The sequence below is a fragment of the Calliphora vicina genome, chromosome 3, assembly GCF_958450345.1.
Source record: "Calliphora vicina chromosome 3, idCalVici1.1, whole genome shotgun sequence".
NCBI classification, from domain to species: domain Eukaryota; kingdom Metazoa; phylum Arthropoda; class Insecta; order Diptera; family Calliphoridae; genus Calliphora; species Calliphora vicina.
In genome coordinates, this window is record NC_088782.1 from 131,550,129 (window position 1) to 131,571,095 (window position 20,967).

Below are 20,967 nucleotides of genomic sequence, written 5' to 3' on the forward strand. Positions count from 1 at the left end.
GATTTGTTTTTAGAATTGTAACTTCTTGCAGTAATATTTATATATTTATAGAAGGAGGTATCGGAACACTCATATACAGTGATCGAAAGCCCCTTTGTCTTTAGTTATTTGTCGAATTTCAGAAACAATAAAATTTTTGTGAGTCATTATTATTTATTTAAATTTGAAATTATGAAAAATTTTAAGCAATTTAATAAATTTATATATGAACATTTATTCGTTTTATTCGATTATTCTACATAAAATTGTTCCAATTATTTGTTATTCGAAAATGGCCATTTTTAAATTGTTCGAATAATTATTCGTAAGAAATTATTCGATTAAACGAACGAGTGCCTCTCAAATTAATTACCTGATTTAGTAACACCAACGAAATATTTGCATTGATTTATATTAAACAAAACACACACACAGCTTTCAGGTTTGGCTTTGCTAAGGCCATAAAAGGATTTTATTATTCACTATTTTTTAAATTTTATCGGCCTCAGTTATCATTTATTTAAACTACGTATCCATACTTATGCATGTAGCTGTTAAAAGAAATTGTTAAATTTGTAAAACAAAAAGTCTCAAAGTTTTTTGGTAGCTTTAAATGTTATATTAATTTAATGTATTTTTTAATTTTAAACCATAAAAAGCTATAAAGTGTTTATTAGTTGAGCTTGTTTTTTAAAGATTTTGTAATTTTTGAAAAAGCTGTTTATGCAAAATACATTTTAGACATAATATACATTTACATATATTTCGTTTTATTGAATTGATATTACAAATCGAAATTATATAGAATAATACTAAAAAAAATTAAACATTAAATAAAAATACTAAACAAAAACTCTGAGAGGGTATTCATTTCAAAAAAATGGAAAAGTACACTCTGATTTTTTTACATTTTAAAAAACAAACACAAGAAAAAAAATTCAAAAAAAAGTTGGAATTTTGTTTGTTCATGGCTTTTTTGTGTAAAAAATCAGATTGTAATTTTCCTTTTTTTTTAAATGAATAACGTTTGTGTATGTATGAAAACAATAATTAAATAATTAAAAATATAGTACGTACATACATACATACTTGTTAATTCTATAAACAATTTCTGTGTTTTATTTGTTATTGCTTAATGAGACTCTCTCTGGCTTATCGTCAATGTTATTTGTGGGTGATTAGATGAAAGTGGATCTTAAATTTGAACATCTTATTCAAAACGAGTGCGGCATTTAGTTGTTATTGTCATTATGTTCTGAAGTAGCGCCAAAGAATTGTTCGTATACTTCTTGTCTATTTTTAGTGCGAGCTTCCCTTTCTTGTTGGCGTTTTTTCGAAAATCGTTCATGAATTCGTTTCATTTCCTGGACTTCTTTCATTTCTTCTTTGTCTTCATCCTGAAAAATAAAGAAACAAATTCGAAAAGTCAATATTTTGTATCGACAGTTGTCACAAATAAGATTCCAACACTCACACTCATATTTAAACGTAATACAAGGGCTCTTCTGCCATCTGACATTGGCTGGGAATATTGCATAAAATTTTTTAGTCTTTCCGCAGGCGGGACACTACGCTCTACTACCAAAACAATTCGGGCCCATTGTCTCTGCCATTCGTTGCGGATCTCTGCTATTTTTTGATATGTATTACCCATCATAGCAATTAACATGTTGACCAGCAACACACTGACTATAACCATAAATAGAAAGAAGAGTATTTTTGCCTCGGCTTCGTGTTGCGTTGAAGACATTGCACCATAATAATCGCCAAAGTTGGTAAGAGACATTAAAAACATGGCCACAACCGATTCCATTGGCGAGGGCATGGGATTAGTACCGGTATCATCAATCTCTTCTGGAGTTGCTGGATTATCAAATGTTAAAAATATAATATAATACGCTTGGGAAAACCCCATAACAAACACTAGATAAATGGATACAAAACGAATTAAATCACCCATAACCATGCGATATATCATAACGACAAAAGGGCCAACAGTTTTAAAACCTCTAAAATGAATGCCAAAATTTGATAAAACTATTTAAGAATACGCAGTAAAACATACCGACAAAAGAAAAGAAAGTAGGGTGCGGTTGTTAACATAATGCACACTGCTACATGATCATCTAATTCCGTTAAACAGGATAATCTCAACCACGGAATGGTCATCATTAGACAACATGAGAATAGAAACATAACCCTAGATGGTGCGGTCATCTTAAAAAATAAACATGTCCATTATAGTGTGTGTTTGTGTGTAGAGAATTAGTCAAATGTTTAACTCTTACAAGATTTTCAATAAACATTTTATAGCCCAGAAATCGAGCTTCCCGTAGAGCAGACAACAGATACAATATGGCTCCAAAAAATATAACTATTTCCGACATAATTCGTACCTTAGTGTTTTAATAATATGAAATGCATCAGTATGTATGTATATTAAATTTTAATTATAACTAAAAAATATCCAAAATACCTTGGCCAAATTCGACTCCATATTCATTAATGGGCAGTCCTCATAACTACTCCACCAGGAAGGTAAATTATTATCATCACCCTCATCATCAATATACTCACTGAAGTTAAGCCAAAACGTTTCTAAAAATATAAAACCTTATGCATTAAGCACACTTTACTAAAACCTACATTATTAGTTGAAGATGTGGTTTTGTGCATTTGAATGGCCCGGTCCCATTCGATTGTTTTGGATCTATTTATTAAAAAAATTTAATTCTTTTTCAAAATATTTTTAAAGAGGATTGATTCATCGTGGGCATTTGATGTAATGCAAAATTCTGGCATTCACTACTTACGCAATAGCTTTTTAACCTAATATGACAGATAATAAATAAGTCATTATACGACTACTTCTAAGTAATGCAGACGGTATTCAGTTGTCAATGAAAAGTAAGCTCATAGATAATTGCAAGTTATTACCAGGTTTTTGCTGGCTATACCAGATTGATTTAACTGGTACGAATATTGAAAATAAAACTATTTCTTAAATCAAGTAAATTTTTAAATATGCATTTCAATTAATATTGAATTTTATGCGGCCGGAAGAGAGATCACTTTCAAATGATACCCGATATTATATGTGTTGTTTTGGAAGAAAATACAAATATTTAAAAAAATATGATTTTTTTGAAAATGGTCCAGTTCACGCTTTTTCCTGTGAGTCGGCTTAATGTACACAAATGAACAAAGCCACTGAGCAGATAAGACAAAAATAATATTTTTGCTTTTTTTATACCCTTCTTCATCATAGGGTAGAATTAAACAACAAAATACATTGATTTACCTGCATTTTGTTGTTGCAAGTTGTTATTAAGCATTATTTTTTCCCGAAAAAAATCAAATAAAGGCTAAGCTTGATAAATACTATAGGAACTCTGCCCGTCAATGGTAAAAAATTTGATTACTGAATTTCTTTGTGGTCGCACGGAAGATGCTGAACGTTCTGGACGATCAGTTGAGGTCTCTACACCAGAAACAATGGACAAAAATTATCGATATGGTGTTGCTCGATCGGAGACTGAAAGTGCGAGAGATTGTGTAAGCCATAGGCATCTCAGTAATTTGATTACTGAATTTCTTTGTGGTCGCACGGAAGATGCTGAACGTTCTGGACGATCAGTTGAGGTCTCTACACCAGAAACAATGGACAAAAATTATCGATATGGTGTTGCTCGATCGGAGACTGAAAGTGCGAGAGATTGTGTAAGCCATAGGCATCTCACATGTCTCAGTGGTTTCAATTTTGAATGATCACTTGGCTATGAGAAGTGATTTTTGTTACAATAACAAAACACATGTTAAATTTCCATTCAAAGTACTCGGTCGCTATAGAAAAACAGCACATAATTGTTTGTTGCATTTCAAAATGGTTTAATGTAAAATGAATTAACTATTATTTCAAATTCTTTTAACATGGTAACGTGTTTCTTAATATTTTACATATCCATAATATATTATATATTATTTTCTTTAAAAAATAAATAATTATTTTATTAAAAAATCGTGTTACATAAAAACTACAAAGTTTTCATTAAAGCTCATTTTTAAATAGTGCTACCTGCTTATTTCACTGCTGGAATCGATGAAACTTCAAACAGCTATCTGACATATAAGCGCGAATATTAGGAATTAATAAAAAATTAACATATGTAGGATTTAGACGTCGTTTTTAAATAACATTAGTTGTGTTCGCGTACTTGATAATTTGTAATAATTTGTACAAATTATCACTGGAAGTTACGGGATTCCGTTCGTTTACTTTTAAAAACTTGTAACGATAGAGCAAGAGAGTGTTAAAAGTGACAGTTCGTAGATAGAGAGCATGATATTTTTTACTGGACATTTTTTGTCCAGTAAAAAATATCAACATAAAAAATATGTGTAAAATATATTGTTGCAAATGTAAACAAAACAAAAAAGTTGAAAATTAACACAATTTACAAGTCTTGCAAAGAAAAGAAATAAAATAACATAAAACATATTTTTACAAATTGTTGTTCGCGTACTTTTTTGGATATTTTTTTAGATTGAGAGTAAATGTATTTTTACGCTCTAAATTAAAGTTACTGGATAATTTTTACTGGAAAGTACGCGAACACACTTATTGTAAAATAAATTTTAGTTATTACTCTTAGGCAAGGTAACTTATCAAAATTTTAAACATAGTTAAGGCATAATCAATGTTTAAGTTTATTTTTTTCATATAAAAAAAATTATTTAAACATTTATTAAGCTTAACTATGTTTAAAATTTTGATAGGTTACCCGGCCTTAGAGTTAAAGAAAAAAACATTTTTTTCGCTCTCCTGTAAAATGTTGATTTTACTTATAGCACTATTTGAATATAAACCGTCGATATATGAGTTAAGAATTTGTGTCAACCACACCTTTGAATTTTCGGTACGAGTTGATTTATATTATACTTACTATAAGGCAACTTATTGTCGATTATTTTTGTAACCGCAGAATATTGTTGGGTATAAAATGATATATTACTTATTTCGGTGGTCATCCACCTTTTCGGAAGGACCTGGTCGTGATATAAAACTGACCAACGAAAATAAAAAGTAAAAGGAAAACATGTAAAACTGTTTGTAAAAACGGGATTTTACAAAAGTATCCCATTTAGTTTTTAAGAGATCTATGACAACACCATCCAGTAACTCCAAATGTTCTAATTTATCCTACATTGAATAGAGTTTAGAAGAGAGGTGAATGTGTGGTGAGTTTAGAATGTTAAAAATGTATAACTTACACCAAATACTACAAAATTCAGTGCGGAATCCTTGTTTATATTGCCCGTCTTTACGTCGATTGTATCAATTTTTGAAAGGGGATAAGCTGCACAAGTGATGCTTCCGAGTTGCCAATATATTTCACGTTCTATGCTCATGATGTGAAAAAACATTTCCACTCTGCCCAACTTGGCAGCCAAGGTTAATGGTGTTAAATTTAGAACGTTTCGTTGATGCACGTTAGTTCCGACTTCGTAAGCGACATCGAACATATCAATTTTTTCATATATAACCATCATATGTAATACATTATTGCCATTTGTGTCCTGCAAATCGGGATCAGCTCCCCGAGCCAAAACTAAGCGAAAACATTCTTCCTGAGATAGGCAGGCGGCAAAACTTAAAGGATACTCTCCCCAATACACATAACCATCGTAGTTAGTTATAGCATTAACACCAACATACTCATGATCGGGAGAATCGAAGCGAGAAGGTTTCTGGTCTTCTGCCGACATAAAAGCACCGCAGCATCTGAAAAGTTGTAATTAATTTTTAGAGATTATTTTAAATCAATTTTAGTCGAAACTTTACCTCTCTTCAACATATGCATTGGCATCCAAAAGATATTTCACCATAGCAGGATCTTCATTGACTATAGCTATATGTAGTACACTTTCTCCGTAATATTCATCACTCAGATATATATCCATTATAAGTTTGGGATAGAATTTCAATAACCTCTTTGCTAAGTCAGCGTGTAAAGAAGATGCGTTTAACAAACACAAGTGTAAAATAGTTTCTCCAACAGCTCCTCTTTCCTGCATTAATGTTTAGGTAGAAGGAAAAGCCAATGAGGATGATGTGTACGTTTAATACTCACATTTAAATTCCAACACACAAACCGATAGGCACTCGGATTTGATATGTATTCCGCCTCAGATACTTCTGAACAGTAGTCGTGTATATTGAAATCATCATCAGGATTTTCCAACGCTCTAATCTCTGGTAGTTGCTTAGTTCTTGCTCTTTCTTTATTACGTAATAAAACCATTTTCGAAACAGGAAAGTAGCGACCAGCACCTTTATTATACAAAAAGGGCTCCACTTTAGTCTTGATGGCATGATCGATTTCTGCGAATTGTTTAGTCTGACAAGCACGTTTCATCATGTCAACTAAAAGACCACCGCCTTTCAGGTTTACAAACTTATATAAGGCCTGTGTGGAGACACCAGCTTGTTTTTTCACACCACTCGTGACATTACTTTCAGTATTCCCCATAATTAATCAACTAGGATCAACTTTAACTTTTATTTCTTCGTTATATCATTCTTTTAATCCATCTGCAGTAATGATATCGCAATGTATTTTCTTTTAAATTCGAAATCGATTAAACATATTCTGGTTTCTAACATGGCAATACCTTTGACCTGTATCAGCTTGGTATCTAAGGTAACTTTTGGCGGATAGCAAAAACAAATAGCTGACGTTGTTAACGACAACGAAACCAATCAACCTGTTGCTGAATGTAGCAATGATGTAGCAATTGTTTTATGTGATTTAAATACATACATATGTATGTACATTAGGGTGGCCCTTAATAAACGAAAGTTGGATTTTGGCCATTCTCACCCTCCAGTTTGGTGAACATTAGCAAAAAAATCATCCTGAAAAAATTTTAGGTAAATCGGTTGGGGTTAAGACGTGCCGCAAGCCCTCTGAAGTTTTGAGATGCATTTACAAGGGGAAAAAATGCATTTTTTTCAGTTTTTGTAAAAATTTTGCCATTAAAAAATTACTTTTGTAATTTAATTTAAAAGAATCGAAATGTGTACGTAATTGTCGTTCTAATGAGACATAAAAAACAGAAATCGGTCAAAAAATGTTAAAGTTATTAAAAATTCGCCAGGCCATTAACGTGTCTCAGGCCACTAGAACATGAAATGTAGGAACAAAATTAACATATTTTGAGAAATATTAAAATAAAAGCTCATTTTTACTTAAAATATGTCCATATTTACTTGTATATGAGTTTTTGTCTTCGTAGGATACCGTTAACCTATTCTTAGGTATGAACAAAAAAATTTAATTTTTTTAACGGCAGTTTCAAAACTCCATTTTCAAATTTTTAAAAATTTTGTTAAACAAATTTCAGAATTTTTTGATCATCTCATTGGGATTTATTAAGAGTATAATAGGGAATAAAAATGTGAAAAAATTATGAAAATATCTCTTATAGTTTTTCCGTACCTGCGATTTAAATTTTGAAATTTTCGAGAAAAACCAATTATTTGGCAATTTTTAGGCCAATGAGCTCTATTTCCTTACTCTTATGAATTTTAAGTAAAACCTATTCAGAATATTATAGTCCAGATAATTCAAAATATACTCTGAAACTTCTACTAAAATCGGAAGACGTTAACCCTTAAATCGTGAAGGTCAAAGGTAAAATTTTTCAATATTTGGAATTTCTCTTGGAAAGATTTCGAAATGATCGAAATGTTGTATATTTTTGGGCCGATTTTGATGAAATTTAACAAAAATATAACATAAACTCTAGGGTTTATAATAACAGCACAAGAATGGAAATTAACGCTTAATGGCACTTGGGGTTAAAATGACACCAAACTTTTAAAATCATAATTTTTTATGGTTTTAGAAGTTTGGGGTCATTTTAACACCAAGTGCTATATAGGGTTAATTTTAATTTTTCTGCTGCTTTTGTAAATACTAGGCTTTGTGTTATATTTTTGTTAAATTTCATCAAAATCGGCCCAAAAATATACAACATTTCGAACATTTCAAAATCTTTCCAAGAGAAATTCCAAATATTGAAAAATTTGACCTTTGACCTTCACGATTTAAGGGTTAACGTTTTTTGATTTTAGTAAAAGTTTCAGAGTATATTTAGAATTATCTGGACTATAATATTCTAATTAAGTTTTGCTTAAAATTCATAAGAGTAAGAAAATAGAGCTCATTGGCCTAAAAATTGCCAAATAATTGGTTTTTCTCGAAAATTTCAAAATTTAAATCGCAGGTACGGAAAAACTATAAGAGATATTTTCATAATTTTTTCACGATTTAATTCCCTATTATACTCTTAATAAATCCCAATGAGATGATCAAAAAATTCTGAAATTTGTTTAACAAAATTTTTAAAAATTTGAAAATGGAGTTTTGAAACTGCCGTTAAAAAAATTAATTTTTTTTGTTCATACCTAAGAATAGGTTAACGGTATCCTACGAAGACAAAAACTCATATACAAGTAAATATGGACATATTTTAAGTAAAAATGAGCTTTTATTTTAATATTTCTCAAAATATGTTAATGTTGTTCCAACATTTCTTGTTCTAGTGGCCTGAGACACGTTAATGGCCTGGCGAATTTTTAATAACTTTAAAATTTTTTAACCGATTTCTGTTTTTTATGTCTCATTAGAACGACAATTACGTACACATTTCGATTCTTTTAAATTGAATTACAAAAGTAATTTTTTAATGGCAAAATTTTTACAAAAACTGAAAAAAATGAATTTTTTCCCCTTGTAAATGCATCTCAAAACTTCAGAGGGCTTGCGGCACGTCTTAACCCCAACCGATTTACCTAAAATTTTTTCAGGATGATTTTTTTACTAATGTTCACCAAACTGGGGGGTGAGAATGGCCAAAATCCAACTTTCGTTTATTAAGGGCCACCCTAATGTACATACATAGTTTTATTTACGAATTAAAAATAATTGACGAGTCTATTGTGAGGTTCGTAATTTCGATAGGTTAATTATAAAGATCGTTTATTTGAATAATATTCATATAATTTCACAGTGATACAAAAAAGAATGAACGTTTTAGTTTTTTTACATTTTTCACTACGTACGTAACGTCATGCTACATCTTATTGAGAATTGGTAAAAAGTACAAAAAATTATTTTGAAAACTTAAAATGTATTAATTGTATATAATTGTATTCTGAGCCAATATCGTCATTTACCATTCGATTAACAAGATTTAAGTGGTACCATACATAGAGTAGTCACTGTATGAAGGGAAGTTATTCAGCCCAATTATGAATAAAGAATTCCCCGGGAGTTTTAATAACAGGTACATAAATGATTATTTTTATTATTACATATGGGGGATGTCTTCCGATCGGGATGAAATTTGCACCTATTGGATATTTTGATATATAACCCACTCGCATCTCACTAAGCGACCAAAAATCTCTTAAAGGAATGGACCTGATATTTCTTTTGAGCCAAAAAAAATTAAAAAAAGTTAGATTTTGCAAAAAAAAATCAAAAATTGTATGTCTTGAGTTACAAAATATTTAATATTGATAGATATCCAACCAAAAAGGTCTTCAAGGAAAATATCTAAGATTTCTTTAAAAAAATAAAAAGGGTCCTTTTTTAAAAAAATATACTTTGTAGTCTCGCAGCTTTCATATTTTTCATACAGGAAGGTTGTGTTACGGTTATTTTCCAACAAAATTTTTATTTCACCAACAATTTTTTTCCTTTTTATAAAAAAATTTAAAAAAAATGCATCTAAAGTTTTTATTGGTTGTAGCTATGAGTTTTGCTTTTGTACAACATTACCAATGCAAAATTGCATAGCTTTTCGTGAGTACATTAGCATTAGCAAAATCCGTTACTGTATAATCAATAAAATTTCGTTAAAATAAATACTTAAGGTAGGGTCACACATAACAAATATTTGCTCAAAAAAGCGTAACCACTTTTTTAGTACAAATTTGTTTGACGTGTTTACTCTTACAAGTGTTTTGTAAGATCAAACAGCATCAAATAAAACAAAACTAAATTTTTTGTTTTGAATCATACTAAGTAAAATAAGTTTTTGAGATAAATAAATGAATTCAAATGTATTTTATTTAGTGGTTACGTCTTTTTCGTCAAATATTTGTCATGTGTGACCTTACCTTAATTCTACTATGGTCCAGATTGTATATAGTATGTATACGATTTGCGTCGTTTTTTTTTCAGTTTGCGTCGTTCGTACTTCGATTTGCGTCGTTAATATGAAAATGTTTGTATTGAAAAATCAATTTTTTCAGATAAAATATGAATCTCGGAACCAATTAAATGAAAGTTAATACAAATGTATGGAAAATCCTGCTTCGGTTTGCGTCGCGTTTCTCCGGTCCCTATTAGCGACGCAAAATGGGGTATTAGTGTATAGTCAAAATTGTTTGATAAAAACCACAGATTTGTTTGTTTTATTTGAAGTAAATTGATTTTAAATTTATTACTTCTTAAGTGTGAGGAGTGAGTGTATTTCCAGGCAAGTGATGTTACTTAAATTAAAATTTAAAATTATGTATGTATGTATGTATGTATGTATGTATGTATGTATGTATGTATGTATGTATGTATGTATGTATGTATGTATGTATGTATGTATGTATGTATGTATGTATGTATGTATGTATGTATGTATGTATGTATGTATGTATGTATGTATGTATGTATGTATGTATGTATGTATGTATGTATGTATGTATGTATGTATGTATGTATGTATGTATGTATGTATGTATGTATGTATGTATGTATGTATGTATGTATGTATGTATGTATGTATGTATGTATGTATGTATGTATGTATGTATGTATGTATGTATGTATGTATGTATGTATGTATGTATGTATGTATGTATGTATGTATGTATGTATGTATGTATGTATGTATGTATGTATGTATGTATGTATGTATGTATGTATGTATGTATGTATGTATGTATGTATGTATGTATGTATGTATGTATGTATGTATGTATGTATGTATGTATGTATGTATGTATGTATGTATGTATGTATGTATGTATGTATGTATGTATGTATGTATGTATGTATGTATGTATGTATGTATGTATGTATGTATGTATGTATGTATGTATGTATGTATGTATGTATGTATGTATGTATGTATGTATGTATGTATGTATGTATGTATGTATGTATGTATGTATGTATGTATGTATGTATGTATGTATGTATGTATGTATGTATGTATGTATGTATGTATGTATGTATGTATGTATGTATGTATGTATGTATGTATGTATGTATGTATGTATGTATGTATGTATGTATGTATGTATGTATGTATGTATGTATGTATGTATGTATGTATGTATGTATGTATGTATGTATGTATGTATGTATGTATGTATGTATGTATGTATGTATGTATGTATGTATGTATGTATGTATGTATGTATGTATGTATGTATGTATGTATGTATGTATGTATGTATGTATGTATGTATGTATGTATGTATGTATGTATGTATGTATGTATGTATGTATGTATGTATGTATGTATGTATGTATGTATGTATGTATGTATGTATGTATGTATGTATGTATGTATGTATGTATGTATGTATGTATGTATGTATGTATGTATGTATGTATGTATGTATGTATGTATGTATGTATGTATGTATGTATGTATGTATGTATGTATGTATGTATGTATGTATGTATGTATGTATGTATGTATGTATGTGTGTATGTATGTATGTATGTATGTATGTATGTATGTATGTATGTATGTATGTATGTATGTATGTATGTATGTATGTATGTATGTATGTATGTATGTATGTATGTATGTATGTATGTATGTATGTATGTATGTATGTATGTATGTATGTATGTATGTATGTATGTATGTATGTATGTATGTATGTATAAACTTATTGAATCAAAATGTTTATACATTTATATGTATATGGGGTATTGCAATTGTTAAAATAATACAATTTTAATTGAGGCCATGTACACAATTATTTTTTGCTAATTTTTGTCCATACTGTCCCATGACAGTATTTGCAATTTTAGCCCCATGTTTAAATATTCATATCTTATTAATTTAAAATCTGTTCTTACTAATATGTTTGAATATCTTCATTTTGTTTATTGTATGTATGTATGCACGTGTATATATATAAATATAAAAAGGACATTATTGTTGTTTAAATATATATGTATATTCTATATGTATGTTTTAATAAGATAAACGGTAGCGTTTTTTAAATAATCTAAATAAAAATAATAAAATGACGGGACGCAATAGTTAAAATAAGGACGTAAAAAATAATACAGTAATATTATCTAAAGGCCGGAATTAATAGAATTCATGGCAACAAATATAGAACTAAATGTACTCAATAACTTTAGTTTAGTTGCTGTTGTAATTTTTGAAGCTGGCAGTTACAGCAAGTGGCAACGGATTCAATCTATCGCAGTCTTAATAAACTAAAGCAGCATCAAATGTGTAAAAAATTATTGATAAAGGAAATACTTATTAACAGGGACCGAAAATAACAGTTATTTTAAGTAGAGATAAGTAATTTTTTGCTTTTTATTTGTTCGAGCAGAAATCATGTTTTTTTGGTTAATAAACTTGAAGCTAATAAAAAAAATTATGTTTACTTTTAAAAATAAACATAAAAATAAGTTTTGGTAAAAAACAAAACATCAAAAAATAACTTTTATGTTTGATCAAAAAATAAAATTCAGCAAATAACGTTTTTTCTGGTCGAAAAAATAAAAATAAAAAAATAACGCTATTTGCTGACTTTTATGATAAAAGTCATAACTGTTACGGCCCCAGTTTATTAATGCTTTAAAGTTGGCACCAATTTAATAGGTTAATACTTAAATGTAGATATTTAGTTAACAATAGACGTTATTTAAGATACAGTTTCTCTATATCGTCACAAAAAACCTTAATTCGTAACTAACATTGAAATATTAGTTATGGCTTGATACATTTTAGGTGAATATATGTACTTAAAGATTTTTACTTTAACTATTGCTTGTGAATTTGTGAAGTAATGATTGTAATTTCAACAAATAAAATTTAAATATTAGGATGATCAATCCCGATTGGTCATCTACGATTTTAACGAAATGCAACACAGTTATTATGTATTGCAAGTGTTTATCAAACCATCAAACCCTTTCCCGTCGAAAAATATGACGTCTTAACAATGTATAAAAAATTTAAAAATTTCACAATACCTATTAAACTACAAAATGTACAACACAACTCCTAAACTACAATTGCATAACTCCTAAATTAAAAGTGTGCAATATAAAAATGTGTACGAATATACAAAAGACTTTGCCTATTGTCATATAATTTTATGAATATTTTTAAAGCTATGTGATATGTGACTGAACTGTATCAGTCACTTATCTCAAAAAACCACAGCTTTAAAAATGTTCATAAAATGAAATGCTAATAGCAAAAGTCTTTTATATATTTGTACAGTCTTTTAGTTTAGAAGTTATGAACCAGAATGTATTAAATTTAAAATTTCTACAAATATATAGAAGGGGGTTTTAAATTTAAAAATGTGGGTTTTAAGATAAATCCCTTTGAATTTTATAACTTAAGAATGTTATTTTGAACTTTTGAAAGAAATATATTTTCTCATAAAATTTTAAAAGACATATACATAGATTTATATTTCAAATAAAATCAAATTAAGTAGTTATCTATGTACACTTTTGTGAAATTTTTAATTATTGAAAGGGTGTCGAGTGTTGAATGATTTGATAATAATTGCGGCAAATTTCTTTAAAGTCGGAAATGAGAAATCCGAAAAATGCTGTTTTCTGTACGCTTTGAATTTCATATTTGGATGGCATAGATCCGTAGCTAATTAATTTTCTATTTATCAACTTGTTGAAATTACCGTTATACATAATTGTATAGAACTTAACAGGTTCTATACAATTCCATTATTTTAAGTTACATATTTTCTATAGATTATTAGTCTAATATTTCGACATAGTTTGCCGGAAACAGTCCATAAGTTCCATCAGGTCCCAAACCCTGCCACCACCCTTCATCGATTTGATCAATATGAGTAATAACATCGCCAGGATCAAATGTAATCTCAGATTCATCAGCTGAAAGAAGCAATTGTGAAGTTTGCATTATTCTTCAATAGATATTCATATGTATTTAAAAAAAAAAAAACTAACAATATAATTTAATTTTACGATTAGATTTGTTGGTATTTGAAATCTGCGAAGTCGTATTTGATAAATTATATTTTTGAACACTAAGAGAAAAACTAAGGAAGTGTCATACATGTACGTTTGGAACATTTTATTATATCCTTCACCATGAGTAACATTGTATTATATGTATAATATTATCATTCCGTTTGTAATTGTACTCTATAAAATATATACATCCATATAATCTAGATCGTTAGGAGTCGATATAAAAATGTCCATCTGTCCGTCTGTATGTAGAAATCAACTTTTAGGAGTCCCTAAAATATCTCAATATAACGGACATACTTTTAAAAAGATTGCAAAAATTAAACATGAACATATTTAGGGGGCTACAAATTTGTTTATTAAATTATTTAAGACTTCACTTAAAATATTGTTTACAAAAAAAATTCATTTGTACTTTATTTATTTTTACTTAATTTTCGAGATTAACAGCAATTTTTTAAGGGTATTTTTTCCTATAAAAGCACTTTAATTTATGGGCCGCTGTAGCGATATTAATAATGTGTGGATGATCCTTTGTTATGGATTGTTTAAAAAATACGGTCTGGCATAGATTCCTCTAATTTTTTAAGCAGATTGGAATCAATTTCCTCCCAGACTTGTTTAATTCTTAGTTTCAGCTCTGTCACAGTCATTATGCTTTCATTCTGGGCATTATTTGCATAAACTTTACGGGCCATGTATCCCCACAAGTTGTCCATCGGGTTTAAGTCCGGACTACAAGCCGGCCAGTCCAACAGAGGAACGCTATGTTCATTAAACCAAGATTTCGATTGCTTAGAAACATGTATTACAGCATTATCTTGTTGGAATATGCAATCTTCATCCATTTTTTCATCCATAAATGAGAGAAGAGCATCTTCCAACAGTTCGTTATAAATCGCACTATTCATTTTTGTCGGAACAAAACATATTTTCGACTTGCCAACTGCAGAAAACGCTGCCCAAACCATAACACTGCCACCACCGAAATTACGTTTTGACATCCGAACATCGTTTGATCTCAAATCGTGACAATAGCATGAGTATGAGTCGGACCGTCTAAATTAAATTTTTTTTCGTCAGAGAAATTACTTTTTTCCACTCATCTGTCCATTTCATATATTTTCTTGCGAATTTTAGACGATTTTCTTTATGGTGCTTTTTTAGCATTGGTTTACATTTCGGATTTTTCCATTTTATGTTTTCATCGTTTCGTAAAATGTGTGCAACGTGTTTGGAAGTCACTGGATTCAATTTATTCTTTATTTGTGTGGAATTTAATTTGTTGCGGGTTGCTTCTTGTTTTATTAGAATAAATTGTCTTCTTGTTAGATTTGTATTTCCCTTTGTAGGTTTGCGGACTCCATAATTTTTACCTTTCTTCAAGAAATTTCGCACCACACTTTCCGAACGATCGAATTTACGTCCAATTTCTTTATTGGAACATCCTTGGTCGTGAAAAAATTTAATTTGAATCTTTTCTTGGTCGGACAAAAAAGTTCCCTTGGGCATCTTTAAAAGTGATGAAATTTATTGATTCAAATAGAAAAAGTTACAGTAAATTGAGATGTTACTATTAGAAACGTACCTTTGGTTGAAAAAAAAAACTAAAATTGATAATATTTTATTTTTAGTAACTTTTTAAAAACAAATTTCACGTCTGCGTTTATACGAATATTCCACTTAAAATAGCACCAAGAACATTTGATTGCATAATTAAGGCAAACAACAAGAATAAGAAAAAAAACTTAATTACTTTCAAAAAGTACCGTTAAGTTGTCTCTCATTAAAAAAGTTAAATTTTGCATTTGGATGAGAACAACAAAGATATATAATTTTTGGATGGTACTGTTATATATTTGTATTTATAATCTAAATTTTAAAAAATTAGATTGAAGTAATGGCAAATAATTACCTGCTTGATAATCATATAGAGCACGGGCTTTCAAGCCCAAATCTCCCAATGAGTCGTGGCATATAAAATCATCCTCATTAACTAAGTCGTTAACTGAAAAGAAAGCAAAATAATAATACAAACATGTATTCTCGATACTTATAGGTTGCTATATTTTTAAAGAAATGGATTTTTATTTGGTGGTTATAGACCTACTTTCGCTTCTTTCTCCCATGTAGCCATTCTTATTTCCAGCTATTGCGTGTGACTGTGATTGCTGTACAGTTACTGAAACTTTAGTGCGCATAATCTCTTCTTCCTCGTCTTGATACAGGGCAGTATCCGTGTTATTTGATGATGATGTCTCGTCTGGTGATTGTAAAGAATTCGACTTGCTATGTGGTGACCTTTTAATAGTCGAATACTGTTCACTATCTGGTTCTAACGGATAATCATCAATACTGTGTGATTCCTCCTCATTATTAGCTATGGCTGTCATTTCAGGCTTAACAGGCTCCAAATTCGTTTCTAAAATACGCCTTTCTTCTTCCTCATCGGGTTTATTCTCATCTTTTTGAATATTCATCGGTTCATCTGGTATATGTTTGGGTAAAGTAATTTTGCCTGGTAATTGTTGTTGTCCTTGTGAAAGTTCTACATTGGATTCATTTTGTGATTGATTTTGATTAAAAACATTAATACGTTGTGTTATAGAATTGCGAACGGGTTTTGCGGGCGGTGCTGTATTGAGTCTAAGGTGAAAAGATACGCTTAATAAAATATTGCACGTAGATCCGTGTGAGATGTAAATTGAAAACTGAATGGTAAAATTCTAGACGTACTTGCTTTGTAGTTGTCCCTCACTAGTGTGTTTTGTAAAAATAGCTTTAGCTGCCCCTACACGAGATCCAATTAGTTCTCTAGCTTCTTGGCTGCGCTGCTGGCGCATACGTTCTGCTTCGGTTAAAGCTGACCCAAAACTACTAGCAACAGTTTTTTCAGGGCTTAACGGTTGTGGTGATCTAATAAAAACAAAATAATTTATATGGACTTGAGTAACATTTAAAATTTAGTTTAAAAATTCTATATTTGTGTGTGTATTACGTTTTTATTGGTATATGAGCTGGTTGCAATTTATTTGCCATTTGCAATTTTTTTTCTCTTTCTAAATGTTCTTTCTCTTCGCGTGCTCGTTGCTCCTTTTCTAACATGACTTGTTCTGAACGCCTTTGCTCCTTTTCAGTTGCCAAACGATGTTTTTCTTCTTCTTCTTCCTTCTTCCAAAAGTTTTGCGTGACTGAAGCATTTAATTCTTTTGTGGGTATAACACGAGTATAGTTAGTGCCTATAGGTGTTTTTTGTCCGTCATTCACCGTACGTGGTTCCTTAAAGCTATATGCTGAAGATACAGTGCTAAGCTTTTTTAAGAGCCGCTCCAAATCAATGTCATCCTCATTACGAGCATAAATTGTTAGATGAGCGCCAGACAGCAGTTTGGCTACATCGTGTATATGATTGGCACAAGTACCTTTTCGTAGAACAGGTGCCCCTTCGCCCTTAATAAATAACCAACATAATATAAATATATATCTTTATATAAGTTATCTTAAAATGTTCTTATTTATACTTATACTTTAAGATAACAAATAAATAAGTAAATAAATATAGTAATGTCTTATCATATATACCCACCATACCCAATGTATAAGGACTTGAATCAATTAAGGTCCGAACTGTACAGAATTTTATAGATCGAAATTTATGTTAATATCTGCTTAAATAAGGAATTATTTTTTTAATGAATTAATTCTAAAAGGAATGAATTCAATACATTTGAATTAGAAATTAAGAAATTAGAAATTAAGAATTAAGCCTATAAATTATTTCACAATGAATTTAATAACGGAATGGTTAAGAGAAAAAAATATTTTGATTTCGAAAATGTAATTAATTAAGAATTAATTCATTCGAGCCTTTGGTAATGAAGTCCTCTTGTATTGCAAAACAGACAAGTCCATGAGGCTTTTGCAATTATGTTTTTAATGTTTCTTAAAATTAATTTTATAAATATTTTTAAACTAAAGCATCTAGTAAAATAATTGATTTTACCTGCCAGTTTATGAGTAAGAATTTTTTTAAACCCGTTTTTGGGTCTTCAATTCTGACAAATGCATACATTATTTTTCCACTATTTAACTCCTCACATAGTTCTTCAACACCATCCACACCACTAGCCACAAGTTTTAAGACATTTGTCTGGCCCTCGTAACTAAACAAGGCCCTGTTGTAAATATAATTTTTAATTATTTAAAAACAAAAATCATGGTTTTCTTTAATTACATCTCACCGGAAATACTTACCAATCAGTTGAAGATTTATCATCCAAAACATCTCTCCAAGCAGCCTCTATCTGATTTCTATACTTCTCAAAGCTAATGGCCATTATTTGCAAATGTGTTTTATTTTATTGTCTATTTGCGTTTTAAAAAACCCACACCCAAAAACGATGCAAAAACTAACACCAGTAAAATCAAGAAGTAGACGACCTTGAGTCTTCTTTATTTCTTATGTACCACTGCCACATACAAGTTACCGGTGTATCTATCGATGAATCGAATTTTCCTATTTGTGTCGCTTAGCTTCACATGGAAATAAAACAAGTATAATGCATTTTTTCCTTTGAATAGTTTTTGGTGACTTGCCAATTCAATGTTCAGACTAAGAACGATATTATTATATTTATCGGATAATTTTTCATATCCTTGTAAAATATATGTACTTATGTGTGTATAAATTTTTAAACTGAAATTTAGTTTTAATACATCTTTGATACAATTGTTTAGCGACGATTAATACGTTTATTCATATATAGTATTATTTAATTAATTATAATTTTCCACAAAAAATCAACTATAATTTACGCCCGTGAACAAAACAACCCGGAGAAAACAAACCGGAAACAGCTGATTGTTTTTTGTTGCTGTAGATGTTGTACACACCATATTATTTGTTTTGTTGTGGTGAATATAAAAAAATAAAATTTGTTATTGTAATACTTTTTTAAAATGTAAAAATGATGTTTGTTACATATGAACAAATCGCAACATAACCTTAAAATAAAATAATCATTAAAAAAATTGCAATAACTTTGATATATATAGAAAAAAAAATTGCCAAATTTATACAAGATGATGGGTATCATATCGGGAAACAGGAATGATAAGTGAACACTCATAGCAATCGAATGGCATACTAACTTCTTTTAGAAAAACTTTGATGCCATAAAAAATTTTTAAATTGGAACAAATATTGCCACAATTATATAAGTCCTTGGGCATCAAATCTGAGAACGGGAACGATAAGTGGATACCCATAGGAATCGAATGACATATAAAGAATGTTTGGAAAAACTTGAACGTAGAGAGTAGTCCCATTCAAACTTTGATGTCATAACCATTTTTCATGAAAAATTTTAAATTGGAAAAAAATCATGACATCAAAGTTTTAAATCAAACTTTGATGCCATAAAAAAATTTTAAATTGGAACAAATATTGCCACAATTATATAAGTCCTTGGGCATCAAATCTGGGAACGGGAACGATAAGTGGATACCCATAGGAATCGAATGGCATATAAAGAATGTTTGGAAAAACTTGAACGTAGAGAGTAGTCCCATTCAAACTTTGATGTCATAACCATTTTTCATGAAAAATTTTAAATTGGAAAAAAATCATGACATCAAAGTTTTAAAGGACTTACCGCCTACGTTTAAGTTTTTCCAAAAATTGTTTATATGCTATTCGATTCTTAAGACTGTCCACTTATCATTCGTGTTTCCAGATATGATGCCCATTGTCTTATGTAATTTTGGCAATTTTTTTTCCTAAATTAAATTTTTTAATGAAAAGTGGTATTGACTTCAACAAAGTTTTAATGGACCACCCCCTACATTTGTTTTTCCAAAAATTGTTTATATGGTACGTATTGACATAATTTTTGTAAATGCAATTAAAAAATATTATTTGTCATTGTTTGTTAATTTTTTAAAAACCAACAAACTTTTACAATAACAAATATACAGAGTGTTACTGGCCTAACTAAACAAAAGCGTAAGACGGAACGTTCTTTTCCGCTTAGCTTTAACGCTGAAATGTCATACCTAAACAACAGCGGCAACGCTACGTCAAACAATAAAAACAGGGTTATCAAAAAAATAAATATAACAACCCTGATTAGACAATAACCATATTTCTGAAATGTAGCCCCCAGTATGCTACATTTCGAGTCAGTTCTTTTTATCGAACTTATTTCGAATTAAAATCGAAAATATGAATTTATTATGATGCTCTATCCAATCTACATTTTTTAGAATATCGTATTTTAATATTTTATAGAAATGGCGAATAATGTTCGAGTTTTTTTTTAATGCCAAATTTTATTTTTGCACAAAATGGACAAATGCATATACATACATATTATTCTTTTGTCAATTTGTGAGAAAATAAAATTTTATTTCTTATCCTATCAATAACATTCATAAAAATATAGTTTAACACGAAAAATGGATCAAAGACGTCTTAAATGAAAAGCGCAGCCAATTATTGATGTTGTTTTTTGACAATTCGAATCTCATAATCAGCAAACATCAGAAATATGTGCAGAGCTTATTTCATTTGAAAATGAAAACACATCTAACGCAACATTATTGGATAATAATAAAGGTATTGAATATGCATTATTTCAAGAAAAAATTGCTCGATGGTATAAAGTATTCGAAATTGTTCATATATTTAATC

The 20,967-nt window shown here is 29.5% G+C and overlaps 2 protein-coding genes across 3 annotated transcripts; both read right to left on the bottom strand.

Moving 5' to 3' along the window:
• Window positions 1–991: 991 nt before the first annotated feature.
• On the bottom strand, window positions 992–6,588 carry nan (transient receptor potential cation channel subfamily V member nanchung). The gene is given in 10 exon segments (XM_065506254.1): window positions 992–1,376; window positions 1,454–1,988; window positions 2,045–2,196; window positions 2,268–2,375; window positions 2,456–2,577; window positions 4,923–5,002; window positions 5,004–5,179; window positions 5,251–5,761; window positions 5,822–6,048; window positions 6,111–6,588. Coding segments are annotated over 10 exon segments (2,475 nt in total). The 5' UTR covers window positions 6,510–6,588; the 3' UTR covers window positions 992–1,211.
• A 5,558-nt stretch (window positions 6,589–12,146) lies between these two features.
• Window positions 12,147–19,008, bottom strand: Abp1 (Actin binding protein 1). 2 transcript variants are annotated; one of them, XM_065504262.1, is made up of 7 exons: window positions 18,531–19,008; window positions 18,280–18,451; window positions 17,275–17,726; window positions 17,013–17,192; window positions 16,387–16,940; window positions 16,192–16,284; window positions 12,147–14,177 (listed from the first exon to the last, which is right to left on the bottom strand). In XM_065504262.1, exons 1-7 carry the CDS (start codon window positions 18,611–18,613, stop codon window positions 14,038–14,040), a joined length of 1,674 nt encoding a protein of 557 aa, XP_065360334.1. In that variant the 5' UTR covers window positions 18,614–19,008; the 3' UTR covers window positions 12,147–14,037. The 2 variants fall into 2 exon arrangements, with proteins under 2 accessions (XP_065360334.1, XP_065360335.1); XM_065504263.1 differs by having other exon boundaries at window positions 16,387–16,922; window positions 18,531–19,003.
• Window positions 19,009–20,967: the final 1,959 nt, after the last annotated feature.